Source organism: Bison bison, unplaced genomic scaffold (genome assembly GCF_000754665.1).
Source record: "Bison bison bison isolate TAMUID 2011002044 unplaced genomic scaffold, Bison_UMD1.0 scf7180017864063, whole genome shotgun sequence".
In the NCBI taxonomy this organism is placed as follows: Eukaryota; Metazoa; Chordata; class Mammalia; order Artiodactyla; family Bovidae; genus Bison; species Bison bison.
This window is the reverse complement of record NW_011494635.1, coordinates 5,310,045-5,328,485: the sequence shown is the minus strand read 5'-3', so window position 1 is coordinate 5,328,485 and position 18,441 is coordinate 5,310,045. Positions and strand designations below refer to the sequence as shown.

Genomic DNA, 18,441 nt, shown 5'->3' with positions numbered 1-18,441 from the left:
ATATGCTGTCTAGGTTGGTCATAATTTTCCTTCCAAGGAGTAAGTGTCTTTTAATTTCATGGCTGCAGTCACCATCTGCAGTGATTTTGGAGCCCCCAAAAATAAAGTCAGCCACTGTTTCCACTGTTTCCCCATCTATTTCCCATGAAGTCATGGGACCAGATGCCATGATCTTCGTTTTCTGAATGTTGAGCTTTAAGCCAACTTTTTCACTCTCTTCTTTCACTTTCAGCAAGAGCCTCTTTAGTTCTTCACTTTCTGCCATAAGGGTGGTGTCATCTGCATATCTGAGGTTACTGATATTTCTCCCAGCAATCTTGATTCCAGCTGTGCTTGCTCCAGCCCAGAGTTTCTCATGATGTACTCTGTGTATAAGTTAAATAAGCAGGGTGACAATATACAGCCTTGATGTACTCCTTTTCCTATTTGGAACCAGTCTGTTGTTCCATGACCAGTTCTAACTGTTGCTTCCTGACCTGTATATAGGTTTCTCAAGAGGCAGGTCAGGTGGTCTGATATTCCCATCTCTTTCAGAATTTTCCACAGTTTATCATGATCCACATAGTCAAAGGCTTTGGCATAGCCCATAAAGCAGAAATAGATGTTTTTCTGGGACTCTCTTGCTTTTTCCATGATCCAGCAGATGTTGGCAATTTGATCTTGGGTTCTTCTGCCTTTTCTAAAACCAGCTTGAACATCTGGAAGTTCACAGTTCACGTATTGCTGAAGCCTGGCTTGGAGAATTTTAAGTATCACTTTACTAGTGTGTGAGATGAGTGCAATTATACGGTAGTTTGAGCATTCTTTGGCATTGCCTTTCTTTGGGATTGGAATGAAAACCGACCTTTTCCAGTCCTGTGGCCACTGCTGAGTTTTCCAGATTTGCTGGCATATTGAGTGCAGCACTTTCACAGCATCATCTTTCAGGATTTGAAATAGCTCAACTGGAATTCCACCATATCCATTAGCTTTGTTCATAGTGATGGTTCCTAAGGCCCACTTGATTTCACATTCCAGGATGTCTGGCTCTAGGTGAGTGATCACACCGTCGTGATTTTCTGCGTCGTGAGGAGCTTTTTTGTACAGTTCTCCTGTGTATTCTTGCCACCTCTTCTTAAAATCTTCTGCTTCTGTGAGATCCCTACCATTTCTGTTCTTCATTGAGCCCATCTTTGCATGTAATGTTCCCTTGGTATCTCTAATTTTCTTGAAGAGATCTCTAGTCTTTCCCATTCTATTGTTTTCCTCTATTTCTTTGCACTGATAGCTGAGGAAGGGTTTCTTATCTCTCCTTGCTATTCTTTGGATCTCTGCATTCAAATGGGTATATCTTTCCTTTTTTCCTTTGCTTTTTGCTTCCCTTCTTTTCACAGCAATTTGTAAGTCCTCCTCAAACAGCCATTTTGCTTTTTTGCATTTCTTTTTCTTGGGGATGGTCTTGATTCCTGTCTCCTGTACCAATGTCATGAACTTTTGTCCATAGTTCATCAGGCACTCTGTCTATCAGATCTAGTCCCTTAAACCTATTTCTCACTTCCACTGTATAGTCATAAAAATAAGTATACAACCTGTATATTGAAGATGATTTCAAACTGTAAATAAGCACACACACATTTGTACAGGTAAGTCATGAAAGTATGAAATGAAATGTATTTATTTCATGACAAAAATTTTTAAGCATAAAAAATTATTCTCTGCCCTTTGACCTCATCTCTTCCTCACTGTGAGTTGTGTGTCTGCATTATGCATGGACCAGACCTCTCCCATCAGTGGGAACACCTGCTCAACCATGAAGAGCAACTTTCTCCCAGAATCAGTAAGACAGCTCCATAAAAGGTAATTCCTGTTTCATCCACCTTATTAGAACTGATTCAAATGTATTCTTTTTAATGGCTGAGTAATATCCATTGTGTATATGTACCACACTGGAGCCTATTATACAGAGTGAAGTAAGCCAGAAAGAAAAACACCAATACAGTATACTAACACATATACATGGAATTTAGAAAGATGGTAATGATAACCCTGTATGCAAGACAGCAAAAAAGACACAGATGTATAGAAGAGTCTTTTGGACTCTGTGGGAGAGGGCGAGGGTGGGATGATTTGAGAGAATGGCATTGAAACATATATAATATCCTATGTGAGATGAATCGCCAGTCCAGGTTAGCTGCATGATACAGGATGCTCAGGTTTGGTGCACTGGGATGACCCAGAGGGATGGTATGGAGGGAGGTGGGAGCGGGGTTCAGGATGCGGAACGCGTGTACACCCGTGGTGGATTCATGTTGATGTGTGGCAAAACCAATACAGTATTGTAAAGTAATCAGCATCCAACTAAATAAATTTATATTAAAAAAAAAAAAAAGAAATGAAGAGAATCCAGGCCCAGAATGTAGATTTATGGACAATCACTGTCAAAGAGCTGCCCGAGCCCCTGGGGATACATCCCCAATGACAGACTCCTCTTCGGATTTCTATGCCATTTTTACAATGGAGACCAGCAAAGAGAAGTGGAGGAGGAACGAGAAATTTGGCTTAATTTAACAAAAGATTTGAAATGAAGCTGCTCCTTGTGTTGGTGTGAACAAAGATTCTATCTGAGTTTAAATCTGGTCTGATTTTTTAAATATATGATGTCATGTGAATAAAATGTCTTAAGAATACTGGGTGTTTTCGAAAGTAAGCTTTTACTAGCTCTGTGATCTTTGGTGTGTCATTTAAACTTCTCTTAACCTAGCTTTACTTATTTGTAGAGTAAGTACCTGCCCTTTCCATCTCAGAGGTCACGTTAAAATAATGAAAACACCAGGTGAAGCCAAAGTGAAGTAAAATGGAATTATTTCTGGGAAGGAGCTGGATGTAGTGCAAATAACATAGACATCGCAGTTAGGAGATTTGGGTTCAATTTAAGATTCTGTACTTAATCGCATGGTATTTATTTTGGCAGGTTGGGTTGCAAGAACTTGCAGTAAATAGTAGAGAAAAAAAAAGTTAATTCCTTCTTGACCTTGTAAGGGCTCATATGACCCACCATGATGATGCTTAGATCTGGATCATGTATACTGTTAATAACATCTTTTCATGCAGAACCCTCTCTCTCAAAACCTTCCATACCTGTGCCTGACTTCTAGAGAACAGAACAGTTCTCAGAGCTTCCTGGGTTACAGTTCTCAAATTTGACTCGAATAAAATTTTCCATTTCTTTCTTAGGTCGACTGATGTATTTTTCCACAAAGGAAAACACACCAAAGTTATTAAATGGGTTAATCAGAGGTTATCTTTATTTTCTATCATTTCCCTTTTATTTTCCAAATATTTTGTTATCAGGAAAAACTAATATCTTTATTTGAAGCCTTTATTATTTCACAAAATGTTGTTTTTTTAAATAAAAACAAGCTTTCAAAAGTTCACACACTTCATTTGAACACCTCCACCAACCACAGAAATGCTCTTCACAGCCCTAGAAGCAAGAAATTCTAGTAGAATGCATGGTAGACATCTCATAGTTAATATTCTTCAGAATATGGATACTCAGGGTGATCGATAACACTGGAAGAGAAAGAGGAGTACTAATTTATTAAATCAGTCATGTTGTCATAGTGAGTATTACTCTGTGATGTGGTCACGATGGGCTAAAACTTGAAATCTACAAAACACGTCCCTCCTTCTCCCCCAGCAAGCACACATGCAGGTGTCTGCTCCATGTGCACACGGCACATTCACGTGTAATATTCACTCCGCAGTGACAGGTAGTTTGACTCAGGTTACAATTTATATGATAGCACAACACTTATGGTTTATTGTGGAGGTTATTTCAGTCCTGGGTGTAACTTTTGACCCAATACGATGAGAATAATCACAGTTAAAGAATTAGTTGCTCTTTTTTTCATACATCCATCAAAAGAAAATATCAAGCATCACTCCCCCAATACAGGGTGCTTTCATTAATGAATTTCCAATTTATTGAAGAGATACCAAGTACACCTAAATAATCATAACTACTAAATATGATTAACTGCTTTCTTAATTTATAACTTATGAGAACACTTGTTATTCATTTGTTAGTATTACTGCTATTTTCTGTTTTTTCTCATGTTCTGATTTTTCTTTCTAAATTTGTCCTTTTCTATTCAATTCATTAAAAAGTGTATTCTGAGAAAATTCATGTGCCAAGAGCTGTGTTGTTGACATAAAGTCACAAAGATAAATAAGTCTAGGCATTCAAGACTAAGGAGGGAGAACATAGATTTATACTTAAAATCTTTTGAGTATAGAAAAGTAGCTTTACACATGTTATTCATTTATCATTTGTTTTCTTAGAATTATGATATAGCTTTACAAACAAGAAGGGGAGTTTTGAGATCTTTCATTTGAAAGTGTCTTCATTTTATCACTAATTTGTGTTCCCTTCTCTCTAAACTCCCTTCCAACTTCTCTCTCATTAGTCTTCAGGCTCTTCAATCCTGGGATCCTTCTGCAGTTTTAGCTGGAATTCTGCATTAGTAAATAAGTCAAAGTCCAGGAGGTGGAGGCTCCCCAGGGGATGGACCGTGATGGACAAAGGCTACAATGGGTTGAGTCTTGACTCAGGAAACCAGAAACCCAGATGATCTTACCTGGGTGTGTCCTGCTAAGGACACAGTGGTCACTCACTAGAGGGTTAGTTAAGCTCATGATCTACTGGTAATTCAGCTTTGTGAGACAACAAGGATAAGGACGTGGGAGTTGTAATAGGGGGAAAAGTCCAATGAAGAGACAAACATGACGTAAATGGATGGTGTCATGGAAAAGAAATGTCCTTTAGGGAGAAAATCTACCAGACATTAGAAGGAAGGGGTGGAGGCAGGTCCAGTGTGAGTTCTCAGCACTGATGCATGTTGCCCTTCAAGGGCTTCCCTCCATAAAAACATTGACATGACATTTTACAATTGTGTTAGGATAAAAATGAATATGGGCTTCTCTGGTATCTCAGACTGTAAAGAATCTGCCTGCAATATGGGACACCAGGGTTCAATCCCTAGGTTGGGAAGATCCCCTGGAGGAGGGAATGGCAACTCACTCCAATATTCTTGCTTGGAGAATTCCATGAACAGAGGAACCTGGTGGGGCTATGGTCTATGGGGTCACAAAAGAGTCGGATACAACTGAACAACTAACACTTTCATTTTCAATTTCAAACATGAATATAATCCAGGACAGATTCATTATTACACAGTCACTATTAATCTGATCATTTCACCCAACTTTAAAAAGAATTAAATATGAACATTTTTTCATAGAGCTTTAAAGTGCAAGGCACTGTGCTCCATGTGTCTACTGGGTCCCTCAGCCCTGCGAGGTGGTACACCAGGCACAGTAATTAGGAGCACAAAGTAGTGAATTCACCACAATGTCAACTGGTGATTTTACTGATGGGCTGTCATGGGCCGCAATTACATTTCTATTGGTCAGAGACAGAACCCTGGGGGAAACCTCTGAGGTCTACAGGAAGCATCTGGTTTACTCCTACACTGGAAATCAGAACTGTCTTCCTAGAATTAAGCTTTTAAAAATCCTCATTCCCCTGCTGACCTGCCTGTTATAGTAAACAGTGTGTGAAACATCAGCAAGTCACTTACGGTAGAAATTCATAATATCTCATGTTTCTATTGATGCCATCAATTGTTTCCATGTCTTCTGGAGTCAGTTCAAAGTCAAACACCTGGAAGGAAGGAAGAATAACATTAACTGCTCCTCCAAGGAGCTGGCCTCCCGCTCTGGACTGGAGGAGTTTCCATGAAGGGGAGAAGAAGAGGGAACAGGGAAGCCGAGTCTGTCCTCAGCTTTCAGGTGAACAAGCCTGGGAGCCTCTGCTGAGTTCTCATCTCTCCTTCCTACACCTTCTCCTTCTCTGTCCACCTTACAAACATTACAGTACATCAGTCTTTCTAAGTGAATCACTTGAGACAGAAAACAAACTAAAATCCTCTTTTCCCAAATACACAGTCTTTGGACACTCCAGACTGAGAACCTGCTCCCAGAAAAAATGGTTAGTCAGTTCTGAGCCCAGATATGAAGAAGATTTTTCCCCATTCACTGATGAGGGGGCATAGTGCTGTGCTGAGATGAAGAACAGGTTAGTTGCCACAGTTAAGCCAAATATATATGAAAATATATACAGAGAAGTGTTCAGGCTCCTCTGACAAGAGCCACATCCACCTGCTAGAGCAGAACTGCTGAGCTGTTCTGCACTGAACTGCAGATGCACGAGAGCCCAGCCAAGAGGACTCAAACAGCTGAGTGCAGGCTGTTTACCGAAGCACAGAATCAAGAGACACACATAACTGATCTCTGCATTAAATCTTGAAACTGGGGAGAGTTTCATGTACAGCTATGACTAAGGGTACAATGATGGTCTCCTACACACAAATCAAAAGACAACTCTGCAAAAATGGGCACAGTCTTGAACAGGAAATTTGCAAAAGCAGAAACTCAAGGAGATTAAATGCATGAAAGTGAAACATTAGTATTTAGGAAAATGCAAAACAAAACCACAATGATTTGTTAAGTTAAGGATCACTGCTGTAATTTGTATGCCCCCAAATTCACATGTTGGGACCTCACCCCACTGAGATGGTATTACAAATTAGAGCCTTTGAGGGTGATTAGGTCATGATGGTGGAGCCCTCAAGAATGAGATTTAAACAATGTCATATTCATATAACATACTTGGGAGAGCTCTGATGCCCCCTCAACCATGTTAAGATACAAGGGAAAGCCTGTGACCTGGAGGAGGGCCCTCACTTGATCACACAGGCACCCTGACCTCAGATCTCCAGCTTTAGAACTGTGAGAAACAAATTTCAGTTGTTTCTAAGTCACCCGATCTTAAGTATTTTGTTAGAGCAGCCTAAATGGCCTACAAAAATCAAATAATGTAATTTTGTCAATTAAGAATGAAGAAAATATTTGTACAAGGTGACAGAATAAATTGACAGAGTGCTGGAACTAAAATCTCTATTTTCTGTCCAACCTGAACCCTCTCCAGCCATGCCACCTCTCTTGTTGCCACAGCAGGAGGAGAAAACCATCAGAAACACACACAAGGCATTCATGCACCAAGAAAAACAGGTAACTTGTCTTCATTCAAGGATAGTCTGAGAGCTGGACAGAGAATGACCCTTGTGAAGGATACTGCTTAGGAGCCCTCTGCCCACAGCCCCACTTATCATCACCTGTATGTTCTCTCTGATCCGCTTCTTGTTGTAACTCTTGGCCAGAACCACAACCCCACGTTGTATCTGGTAGCGAAGGGCAACCAGAGCTGGGGTCTGCTTGTGCTTTTTGGCAATGGCACAAAGAACCGGGTCCTCCAAAAGAATAGGGTAGTTTGGGTTCACCCTGGAAGGAAATTCAGAAATGCTGAGGAGTTGAAACTGAATACTCAGTTTCTAAGGAGGCTTTTCAAACAGATAAAGTAGGTCTACTCTAGACCAGTGTTTCTCAAAGTGTGGTCCAGGGACCAGAAGCATCAGTATCACCTGGAATCTTGTTAGAAATACAAATTCTATGGCTTAGCTGAAGACAAACTGAATCAGAATCTCAACTGTGTCATTTCCCAATCTGCATTTACAAAGTTCTCCCAGTCATTTGGATGCATGCTTGAGCTGAGACCAGTACTGCCAAACTTGTGGATTTTTTCTTTTTTCTGTTTTACTTCTCAGTGGTTATTTTTCTTAATAATCATAGCTCTAAAATAAGTACAAAGGCAAGAAAATAAAAAGAGATGGACACAGGGAAATGTTTTTTTGTTTTTAATTTTCACTTTTCTGAAGTGTTGATAAAAATTGAGTAGTCCAAAAATGAGATTTCATCATTATTTGCATTGTGCAATACTCCTACAAACAAATTTTCACTAAAATGATTCAATTTGTGATTTTTTTGATCATCATAGATCTGGGTTGTTATTCAGTCACTCAGTCATGTCTGCCTATTTGCGCCCCATGGACTGCAGCATGCCAGGCTTATCTATCCTTCACTATCTCCCGGAGCTTGCTCAAACTTATGTCCATTGAGTCAGTTATCCATCCCACCATCTTATCTTCTGTCATCCCATTCGCCTCCTGCTTTCAATCTTTCCCAGAATCAAGGTCTTTTCTAATGAGTTGGTTCTTCACATCATATGGCCAAAGTATTGGAGCTTCAGTCAGCATTAGTCCTTCTAATGAATATTCAGGACTGAGTTCGTTTAGGATTGACTGGTTTGATCTCCTTGCAGTCCCTAGGAGGTACATTTCTTATCCTGAGTTTAGATATAAGGTGAGGGAGACTTGAAACTTTTATTACTAGCACCATGTTCATTTGTTAAAAAATAAGTAAGTCATGACTTAAGCTTATCTCTTAAGTGTTCAATGCAGAGACACTTGCATTAAAATCTACATACAACAAGACACATGAAATGTAAAAAAAATCAATTTGGCTTGTGATTGTAAGACAAAACAGAAGGATTATGTCCCATTTCTCTTCTCTTCCCATCAGTTAAATGTTATCTCCAGAGCACTGCATTCAGCTCAGTTCAGTTCAGTCAGTCAGTCGTGTCTGACTCTTTGCGACTCCATGGACTGCAGCATGCCATTCCTCCGTGTCCATCACCAACTCCTGGAGTTTACTCAAACTCATGTCTATTGAGTTAATGATGCCATCCAACCATCTCATCTTCTGTCATCCCCTTCTCCTCCTGTCTTCAATCTTTCCTAGCATCAGGGTCTTTTCCAGTAAGTCAGTTCTTTGAATCAGGTGGCCAAAGGATTTGAGTTTCAGCTTCAGCATTAGTCCTTCCAATGAATATTCAGGACTGATTTCCTTTAGGATTTACTGGTTGGATCTCCTTGCAGTCCAAGGGACTCTCAGGAGTCTTCTCCAACACCACAGTTCAAAAGTATCAATTCTTTGGTGCTCAGCTTTCTTTACAGTCCAACTCTCACATCCATACATCACCACGGGAAAAACCAGAGCTTTGACTAGATGGACCTTTGTTGGAGAAGTAATGTCTCTGCTTTTTAACATTCTGTCTAGGTTGGTCATAGCTTGTCTTCCAAGGAGCAAGGGTCTTTTAATTTCATGGCTGCAGTCACCATCTGCAGTGATTTTGGAGCCCCCCAAAATAAAGACTTTTAGTGTTTCTGTTGTTTCCCCATCTATTTGCCATGATGTGATGGGACTGGATGACATGATCTTAGTTTTTTGAATGTTGAGCTTTAAGCCAACTTTTTTACTCTCCTCTTTCACTTTCATCAAGAGGCTCTTTAGTTCTTCTTCACTTTCTGCCATAAGGGTGGTGTCATCTGCATATCTGAGGTTATTGATATTTCTCCTGGCAATCTTGATTCCAGCTTGTGCTTCATCCAACCCAGCATTCTGCATGATGTACTCTGCATATAAATTAAATAAGCAGGGTGACAACATACAGGCTTGATGTACTCTTTTACTGATTTGGAACCATTCTTTTGTTCCATGTACAGCTCTAACTGTTGCTTCTTGACCTGCTTACAGATTTCTCAGTAGACAGCTCATGTGGTCTGGTATTCCCATCTCTTTAAGAATTTTCCAAGTGTTGTGATCCACACAGTCAAAGGCTTTGGTGTAGTCAGTAAAGCAGAAGTAGATGTTTTTCTGGAATTCTCTTGCTTTTTTGATGATCCAGAGGATGTTGGCAATTTGATCTCTGGTTCCTTCTGTCTTTTCTAAATCCAGCTTGAACATCTGGAAGTTCATGTACTGTTGAAGCCTAGCTTGGAGAATTTTGAACATTACTTTGCTAGCATGTGAAATGAGTGCAATTGTGAGGTAGTTTGAACATTCTTTGGAATTGCCTTTCTTTGAGATAGGAATGAAAACGGACCTTTTCCAGTCCTGTGGAACCCCATGAACAGTATGAAAAAAACACTGTGTATATTATTATAAAAATATTTTCTCAAAATTTGAGTTTTATGGATTTCCCTGGTTGTCCAGTGGTTAAGACTTCATCTTCCAGTTCAGGGGTTGAGGGTTTGATCTTTGGTCAGGGAGCTAAGATCCCATATGCCTTGAAGCCCAAAAACCAAAACATAAAACAGAAACAGTATTGTAACAAATTCAGTAAAGACTTAAAAAAATTGATTTTCAGAGTAACTGCCTGTGGCCTTCAGTAATGTTCATACCATTTTGATGACCGCTGGGCCCCCAGAGCACCATAGGCAACCAGGACAATATCGTGTGACTTGCAGAACTCCAGCAGCTTGCTCTGATTGAGATAAGGGTGACATTCCACCTGTAGAACACCAACAGAGAAGAGTTGTCAAGTTATATGAAAAGGTAATATGTCAGAGGAAGCATAAAAGTAAAAATTACATATGCTAAAGAAAAAAAAAAAAACCTGTGCAAATCAAATTACAACTGGAAACATCAACCTCAATAATGATTTAAAAAAAAAAAACAAATTTTATCTCTGTTTCCTGAAAAGATTAAAAAAAAAAAGTAATAATTCCTGAGAACAAGCAACTCTAGGAACCAGATCTTGGTTACTAAATACCGCTGAACACCACCAAGACATATGTCTAATTCCAGACTGGAGACAGAAAAAGAGCTGTTAGAATCTTGGGACTATAGGACCTAGTGTGATGGGAGGGGATCTAGTGTGATGGAAGGGGGAGGTCCCACTGGTGGCATTTGGGTAAACTTGAGCATCAAAAAGAATTATGAGTGAAAACAAATGTAGCACACAGAGTAAATAAAAATCCCTGAGGCTCTAGTAATGAGAGCGGGAGAAAGAACAAAACTATTTTCTTCCATGGATGGTGAGTAGTACAATAAATCCTTTCTCAGAAACTGACAATTAATGGGAAGGAGTTAAGTTTTTACCCTGTCTTACAGGAATAAGTGCATTTTATGTTGACTTAATGAAGGAATTTTGTCTTTACAATAAAATGTTAGGTCAGGAGATTAAAAATATTGCTTAAAATTGAAAATATTGAAAAATATCCCAATTAAATAATTAATGCATATGGGAGTCATTGAAGGATTCTCAACCATTTTGTGAAAATTTGGGGGAAATCGAAATTCCTCTGATGAAAGTTATTATCCGAAAGATGACTAGATAATTTCAACAGGGAAGTACACACTTCCAAACAAAAAATCTAGCTACCAGTAGTTTTACCAGGAGAACAAAATACCACTATTCACAGAAGGACAACTTGTCATCACATGCTTCCTACTCAGGTGTATGTGAGAGGCACAGCACACAAGGACACCCACGGCTGATTCATGTGAATGTATGGCAAAAACCACCATAATACTGTAAAGTAATCATCAGCCTCCAGTTAAAATAAGTTAAAAAAAATAAAGATTTATGGAGAATGGAAAAGTAAAAGGACATTTTCTTGTCAAATGTAGTAAGGAATTCAGATTTAAATACTAATTTACATAAACTAGAACCAGACAAACAAGTTAATCAATGTCACAAAATAATGATGATAAATACAGTGTGTTTGTTGAGAACTTGTCTCGCTATCTTCATGACATAATGATTCAGTGACGATTCTAGGTTAAAAACCATGAAAAATATGACTCAAAGTGACATGTGAACCATATCAGATCCAGGTTGTCAAAACATAATATATATATTTATTATATAAATCCATAGAATTAAATATATATATATATACACACACACACTATTGTATCCTTAACTGTTCTAATATCTGAAATTTTTCACAATAAAAACATGGAAGTAAAACTGATACCAGAATCACATTAATTTCTTAACTTTTATAACTAAAATATATATATATATTTCTTGAATTGTGTAAGCTACACTTTCCATATAAGATTCTTTTTCTTTGACTCCAACTTGTAACTTAAAGACATTATGGTACGTATGAAATAAGACTGTTGCAGAAGGGTGAAGATTACATGACATATGTATCACATCTCAGGTATATGGCATATCTAGATCTGTCAAACTTAGAATTAAACAGCAGAGAGATGGTCACCAGGGGCTAGGAGGAGGGGGGAATCTGGAATTGATAAGCATGATGTGAAGTCTCAATTATACAAGATGAATGAATTTTAGATCTGATTCCAACACTGTCCCTATAATAAACAACACTGTATTGTATTATATGAATACTTCAAAACTTGCTATGAGGTTAGGTCTCATGGTCTTCTTTTACCACAATAAGGTAAAAAATAGAACCAAAAAAAGTTCGAGAACAGAAACAGACATAGAAAAGTGAGTTTAATCAGTTAATTTTGTGATGGACATTGATGGGACAACCAGTCCAAGCTTGAGTAAATCACAAGGTGTGCTCTACGATTGAGTAAGTATTCCTGAATGAATATTTCATCAGTGGTTAGTATCACCATAAGCCTTTAACTTCATCCATCAAACTTGATGAACTTTAATAGCCTCCAGCAAACTTGGTTGAAGACCCATAAATGCAGAGAAACCAAGACAAAGGATTCAGGCATTCAAACTCCACACAAACTCTTAACACCCATCTCAGCTGATTTTTCTCTTTGTTTACTTCCTGTTCCATGTTTCATTAATGTACATAGTTCCCTCCGAGACGCTTTGTGACATCTGATTTCTGGTCATGCTTTAAGCTCAGGGGAAAAACCCCTTTCTCTAAGTTCTGGGTGTTGAGTCTAACTCCTTTTCACTTCCCTCAGTTCCTACCCACAATTTAGCAGGAAGCCCGCCCCGCCTTTTCCACCCAGACTTTATCAGTCAGAGATACTGTTATGGATTCTATTTACACTGTCCAGGCAGAGGCTCTGCTCTCTAGAATCCTATGTCCACAAAGGTCAAATGAACAGGAGGGAAGGCCAGACAGACATCTGGCTCCAGTGTAAGAAGGAGGTTGTGAAGAGCAGGAGGGAGAGGAGTCAAGTCTGCTCACCTGGTTGCAGACGGGCTTGTACTTGAGCCCCGGCTTGTTCAGGATCTTCTCCAGCTGCTTGTGGTTGAAGTTGGACACCCCAATGGACTTGGTCAGCCCTGCATCCTTACACTTCTCCAGGGCCTGGGAGGGAGGGGTGGTGAACAGTCATGAACAGTCACTTGGAATGGGCAATAAAACAAGGTTAATGGCTGAAAAAAAATTGTTAAAAGTGTCTCTTGTCAAAAATTAGCATTGATTATAAGGAAGGAAAAAATGGAAAAGTTCATGACACAGGAAGAATTACAGTTAGAAAAACCCTGGAGAAGACATAATACATGGAAAACAATAGATGCCTATGTTACCATCCCAAATTCTTCTCCACTGTTCTTCTCTTTGAACATTTCAGCAATGGTTTCCTCCCCACAACCCCAGCATCCCAGCCCTTAGATTCATGAACTGCTGAGTCTGATGGGCCACAGCCCATTCTCACAGGTGGAAGAAATGAGGAGGTTCCCTATCTCCTGGCTCCTCCCCTGGTTTTCTCTTCCCTGGACTCACTTCCCACGTGTGACGGAGATCCACTGAGTCAAGTATCAGTTTTCCATCTTCACCTGTTGGCAAAATTTCCTCCCCTGGCTGGAATAGAAGCAGTCATTTTAGAGGTGTTAGAAAACGATTTCCCCACACTTAGCCAAACAGCCAGGCACATCTAGGACCAGGGCATCAAACCTCTATGAGATAGGTTTACAACATTCTAGATACTAATATTTGCAAAGTGCTTTACAAATGGAGTTTTGAGAAATGTGTTTAGAAGGCAATTTTCCACTAATCTCTTACACTTACATTTTGATAAATACAATTTTCCTCCATTCTAATGGGGACTGTCAATGACTTACTTGAATTTTTTTCTGCATCTTTTACTTTCCTCTTGCAAAATACCTCCATTGCACTGGGAGTGGCTGTAAGTTATGCCTTACTTCTGGCATTAAAATTGCAAACTTGACCTGGGCTAAATATCAGACTTCCTTTTCCCTTTGAGCATCAGGTGCCCTAGGGCAGGCATATGAACCAGCAAGGCTCTCCTTAGGTTGATATGGAATGTGGAAGATCTAGACATGCTCTCAAATGTTCATGACCATGAGCCTTGAGGCCCCAAAGGCCATATTTGCCACCGATCAAAAATGTTCAGTGAAAATAAAACAAACCAAGAGAAATGCCATGATAATGCCATGATAAGAGATAGAAAAATGGACCCATTTCTAAGAATACTGCAACTCAACTTTCCTCAGTGTAGAGTACACCCTACACTGTACTATGAAAAATACTTAAGTACTATGAAAAAAGTACTATGAAAAATCTTAAGCCAACCATCCATGGAAGCTGATAGACATTGTGACACATGAAATAAGATAGAGGTGATCATACAAATTGCCAACCTTCAGAGGCACTGGAGTATGAATAAGATAGAGATCAACATAGTCCAGTTGAAGGCTTTTCAGTGACTTTTCCAAGGCTGATTGGACCAACTCTGGTTGAAGGGATGTGGACCAAAGCTGCAGAGGTTAAATAATAGAAGTTATATTAAATGAAGGCAGTAGGTCATTTTGTTTGTCTTGTTTCATTTAATGATTAAACATTTTTATTGCTTAGAAATGGATGACTACTGGGAAAAATGCTCCTTTTTTTCTTGAGTTCCATTTTTTATCTAACCCACCCATGCAAACTTTATTTGACTGAATTTATCATCAGTACATCATTCATAATAGAATAAAATTAATCAAGATAAATAACATTATAAAATAATTACCATGCCTATCATCTGAATTGTGTTTAATACAGCGTAAAAGCACAAACTTAGTCTAATTCAATCAGTCCTCTCAGAATTAATTAGCATTTTGTTTACATAACTGTAGAAAAAAAAGTATTTTGAACATATTAACATGAGCAGAACATAATTCAAGACACTTTGGCTAGATCTTGTGGAATATACAAAATCCCTCTCCTAATGTTCTCTCTTATTCTTAGAGTTGAGAACTGAAATTCAGAATGTGAAGAAATTTGAGAAACTCACCCAGATGATAAGGAAAGCTATAATCTATTCACACTTCTGTATGAATCCTTAGACCATACTAAATCACACTCCTCTGGTCTAAGCTCAGAGAAGGAAAGTGACTTTAAAATTTGAACAGAGCAGCAAAGAAAAAGTTGGTATCACTTTCTATTTTTGGGCAGGGGAGGAGGAAACTACATTTAACATATAAATATGTGTGGAAAGAAAGCTGTATCAGTAAACAATATTCACCTAATTACTGATCCTATTACATAATTATCACCTGCATACAACTAGTTGTACACACGTGCACACACACAACACACAAATCACCTTTGAAGTGTAGAATATGTCTTCTCTCTTCACAGTGCCATCGGCAATCTTGCTTCGAATGGCTTGGCCAACCTGCTCTTCATTTCTGTACGCATGAGCACTGTCAATGTGGCGGAACCCAACCTCTATAGCGAATTTGGTGACCTCCAGAGCTTCACTCTTAGGAACCTACATAAGCAACAAAGGTAGAATTAAACATCCCCATGATTAAGAAATTGCTGAGCCACAAGCTTTGATCTTTCCAATAATCAACTTTTCTTTGTGCTTTTGGTTCATTCTGCATGTGTGGTGATGAACCCATGACAGTTTTCCTGAACTTTCCTGGTCGGTGATTAAATGGATGACCAGGAACCCTTCAATCCCAGGTGATCAGTGGTTGATCACAGGTATCAAACGACCCCAAGAAAAACTCCAGATTCAGTGATTTTCTGGAAAAAATTGTAATACTTAGCATAAAGTGGTATTCATGGATACAATTCACACTGTGAGATGCTTGAAGCAAAATCCACAAAGGTATAAAGTACCTGGTAAAAGCATCAAGAAAGGAGTACGTCGAGGCTGTATATTGTCACCCTGCTTATGTAACATATGCAAAGTACATCATGCAAAATGCTGGCCTGCATGAAGCACAAGCTGGAATCAAGATTGCCAGGAGAAATATCAATAAACTCAGATATGCAGATGACACCACTCTTAAGGTAGAAAGTGAAGAGGAACTAAAGAACCTCTTGATGAAAGTGAAAGAGAAGAGTGAAGAAGCTGGCTTAAAATTCAACATTCAAAAAGTCAAGATCATGGCATCTGATCCCAACACTGCATGGCAAATAGATGGAGAAACAATGGAAACAGTCAGAGACTTTATTTTCTCGGGCTCCAAAATCACTGCAGATGGTGACTGCAGCCATGAAATTTAAAAAAAGCTTGCTTCTTGGAAGAAAAGCTATGACCAATGTACATAACATATTAAAAATCAGAGACATTACTTTGCCAGCAAAGGTCTGTCTAATCAAAGCTCTGGTTTTTCCAGTAGTCATGTATGGATGTGAGAGTTGGACTGTAAAGAAAGCTGAGTGCAGAAGAATCGATGCTTTTGAACTATGGTGTTGGAGAAGACTCTTGAGTCCCTTGGACTGCAAGGAGATCAAACCAGTCCATCCTAAAGAAAATCAGTCCTGAATATTCATTGGAAGGACTGATGTTGCAGCTGAAACTCCAATACTTTGGCCACCTGATGTGAAGAATAGACTCACTGGAAAAGACCCTGATGCTGGGAAAGATTGAAGGTAGGAGGAGAAGGGGACAACAGAGGATGAGAAAGTTGGATGGCATCACTGACTTGATGGACATGAGTTTGAGTAAGCTCCAGGAGTTGGTGATGGACAGGGAAGCCAGGCGTGCTGCAGTCCATGGGTTCCAAAGAGTTGGACACGACTGAGCAACTGAACTGAGCTGAAAAGCATCAAGAAACCAGGTGAAATCTTCTGGGACCTCTGTCTACCAGTGAAGCCACATAGAATACACCAAATAAAATCTGCATGTATTCAAGTTTTACAAACCAATATTCTCATATAATTATCCATTGTTAATGATTAACACAATCAAACTAATAACAGCTCTGTCACCTCATATGGATAACTTTTGGCTGTGGGGAGAATACTTAATATCTAGTTTCTTAGCAAATCTCATGAATACAATCCATTTTTTAAACTATAGTTACCACGCTCTACATTACATCTCAGAACTTATCTTATAACTGAAGGTCTGTATCCTTGACCATTATCTTGCGATTTTCCCCAGCATGTACTCAGTTTCTGATCACCATTCCTCTACTCTCTGCTTCTGAGTTTCACTTTTTTAGATTCCACCAACAAAGAGATTAGGCAGTATTTGTCTTCCTACTTCTGGCTTATTTCACTTAGTTTAATATTCTCCAGGTTCCTCCATGTTGTTGCAAGTGGCAAAAGGATAACTTCTTTTATAAAGGCTGAATAATATTCCATTTGTTTTTATGTGACTTAGAATCTTTCCTTTTTCAAGGAGGTAGATCCTTGGTCTAATTGCCCTCTTTTGGCTCTAGTCCCTGTTTAACTTAAATGCAGGGGCATTCAGGGATGTACTGAGTAATGAACCAGTGAGCTTCAAAAATAGCCTAAACCCTTCCCTCCCCTCAGTCCACTTTGCTCTACAAAGTAAACAAGCACTTTGCTAATAGTTTCCTTTGTTGTGCAGAAGCTTTTAAGTTTAATTAGGTCCCATTTGTTTATTTTTGCTTTTATTTCCAGTATTCTGGGAGGTGGGTCATAGAGGATCCTGCTGTGATGTATGTCGGAGAGTGTTTTGCCTATGTTCTCCTCTAGGAGTTTTATAGTTTCTGGTCTTACGTTGAGATCATTAATCCATTTTGAGTTTATTTTTGTGTATGGTGTTAGAAAGTGTTCTAGTTTCATTCTTTTACAAGTGGTTGACCAGTTTTCCCAGCACCACTTGTTAAAGAGATTGTCTTTAATCCATTGTATATTCTTGCCTCCTTTGTCAAAGATAAGGTGTCCATATGTGCATGGATTTATCTCTGGGCTTTCTATTTTGTTCCATTGATCAATATTTCTGTCTTTGTGCCAGTACCATACTGTCTTGATAACTGTGGCTTTGTAGTAGAGCCTGAAGTCAGGTAGGTTGATTCCTCCAGTTCCATTCTTCTTTCTCAAGATCGCTTTGGCTATTCGAGGTTTTTTGTATTTCCATACAAATTGTGAAATTATTTGTCCTAGCTCTGTGAAGAATACCTTTGGTAGCTTGATAGGGATTGCATTGAATCTATAAATTGCTTTGGGTAGTATACTCATTTTCACTATATTGATTCTTCAAAACCATGAACATGGTATGAAGCAACTGACAAACAACTAATCTCAAAAATATACAAGTAACTCCTACAGCTCAACTCCAGAAAAATAAATGACCCAATCAAAAAATGGGCCAAAGAACTACATAGACATTTCTCCAAAGAAGACATACAGATGGCTAACAAACACATGAAAAGATGCTCAACATCACTCATTATCAGAGAAATGCAAATCAAAACCACTATGAGGTATCATTTCACGCCAGTCAGAATGGCTGCGATCCAAAAGTCTACAAGCAATAAATGCTGGAGAGGGT

The 18,441-nt window shown here is 39.0% G+C and overlaps 1 protein-coding gene across 1 annotated transcript in view; it reads right to left on the bottom strand.

Annotated features, from left to right (window-relative positions):
• Positions 1–3,489: 3,489 nt before the first annotated feature.
• LOC104985998 (prostaglandin F synthase 1-like) overlaps positions 3,490–18,441 on the bottom strand; it is a 17,249-nt gene continuing 2,297 nt past the window's right edge. Inside the window, exons 2-9 of the mRNA XM_010836398.1 lie at positions 15,286–15,453; positions 14,339–14,455; positions 13,461–13,538; positions 12,921–13,043; positions 10,182–10,291; positions 7,218–7,383; positions 5,622–5,704; positions 3,490–3,552 (exon numbers count right to left, since the gene is read on the bottom strand). Of these exons, the coding sequence (XP_010834700.1) occupies positions 3,510–3,552; positions 5,622–5,704; positions 7,218–7,383; positions 10,182–10,291; positions 12,921–13,043; positions 13,461–13,538; positions 14,339–14,455; positions 15,286–15,453 (888 nt within the window). The 3' untranslated portion in view covers positions 3,490–3,509. The remainder of the gene's footprint in view (positions 3,553–5,621; positions 5,705–7,217; positions 7,384–10,181; positions 10,292–12,920; positions 13,044–13,460; positions 13,539–14,338; positions 14,456–15,285; positions 15,454–18,441) is intronic.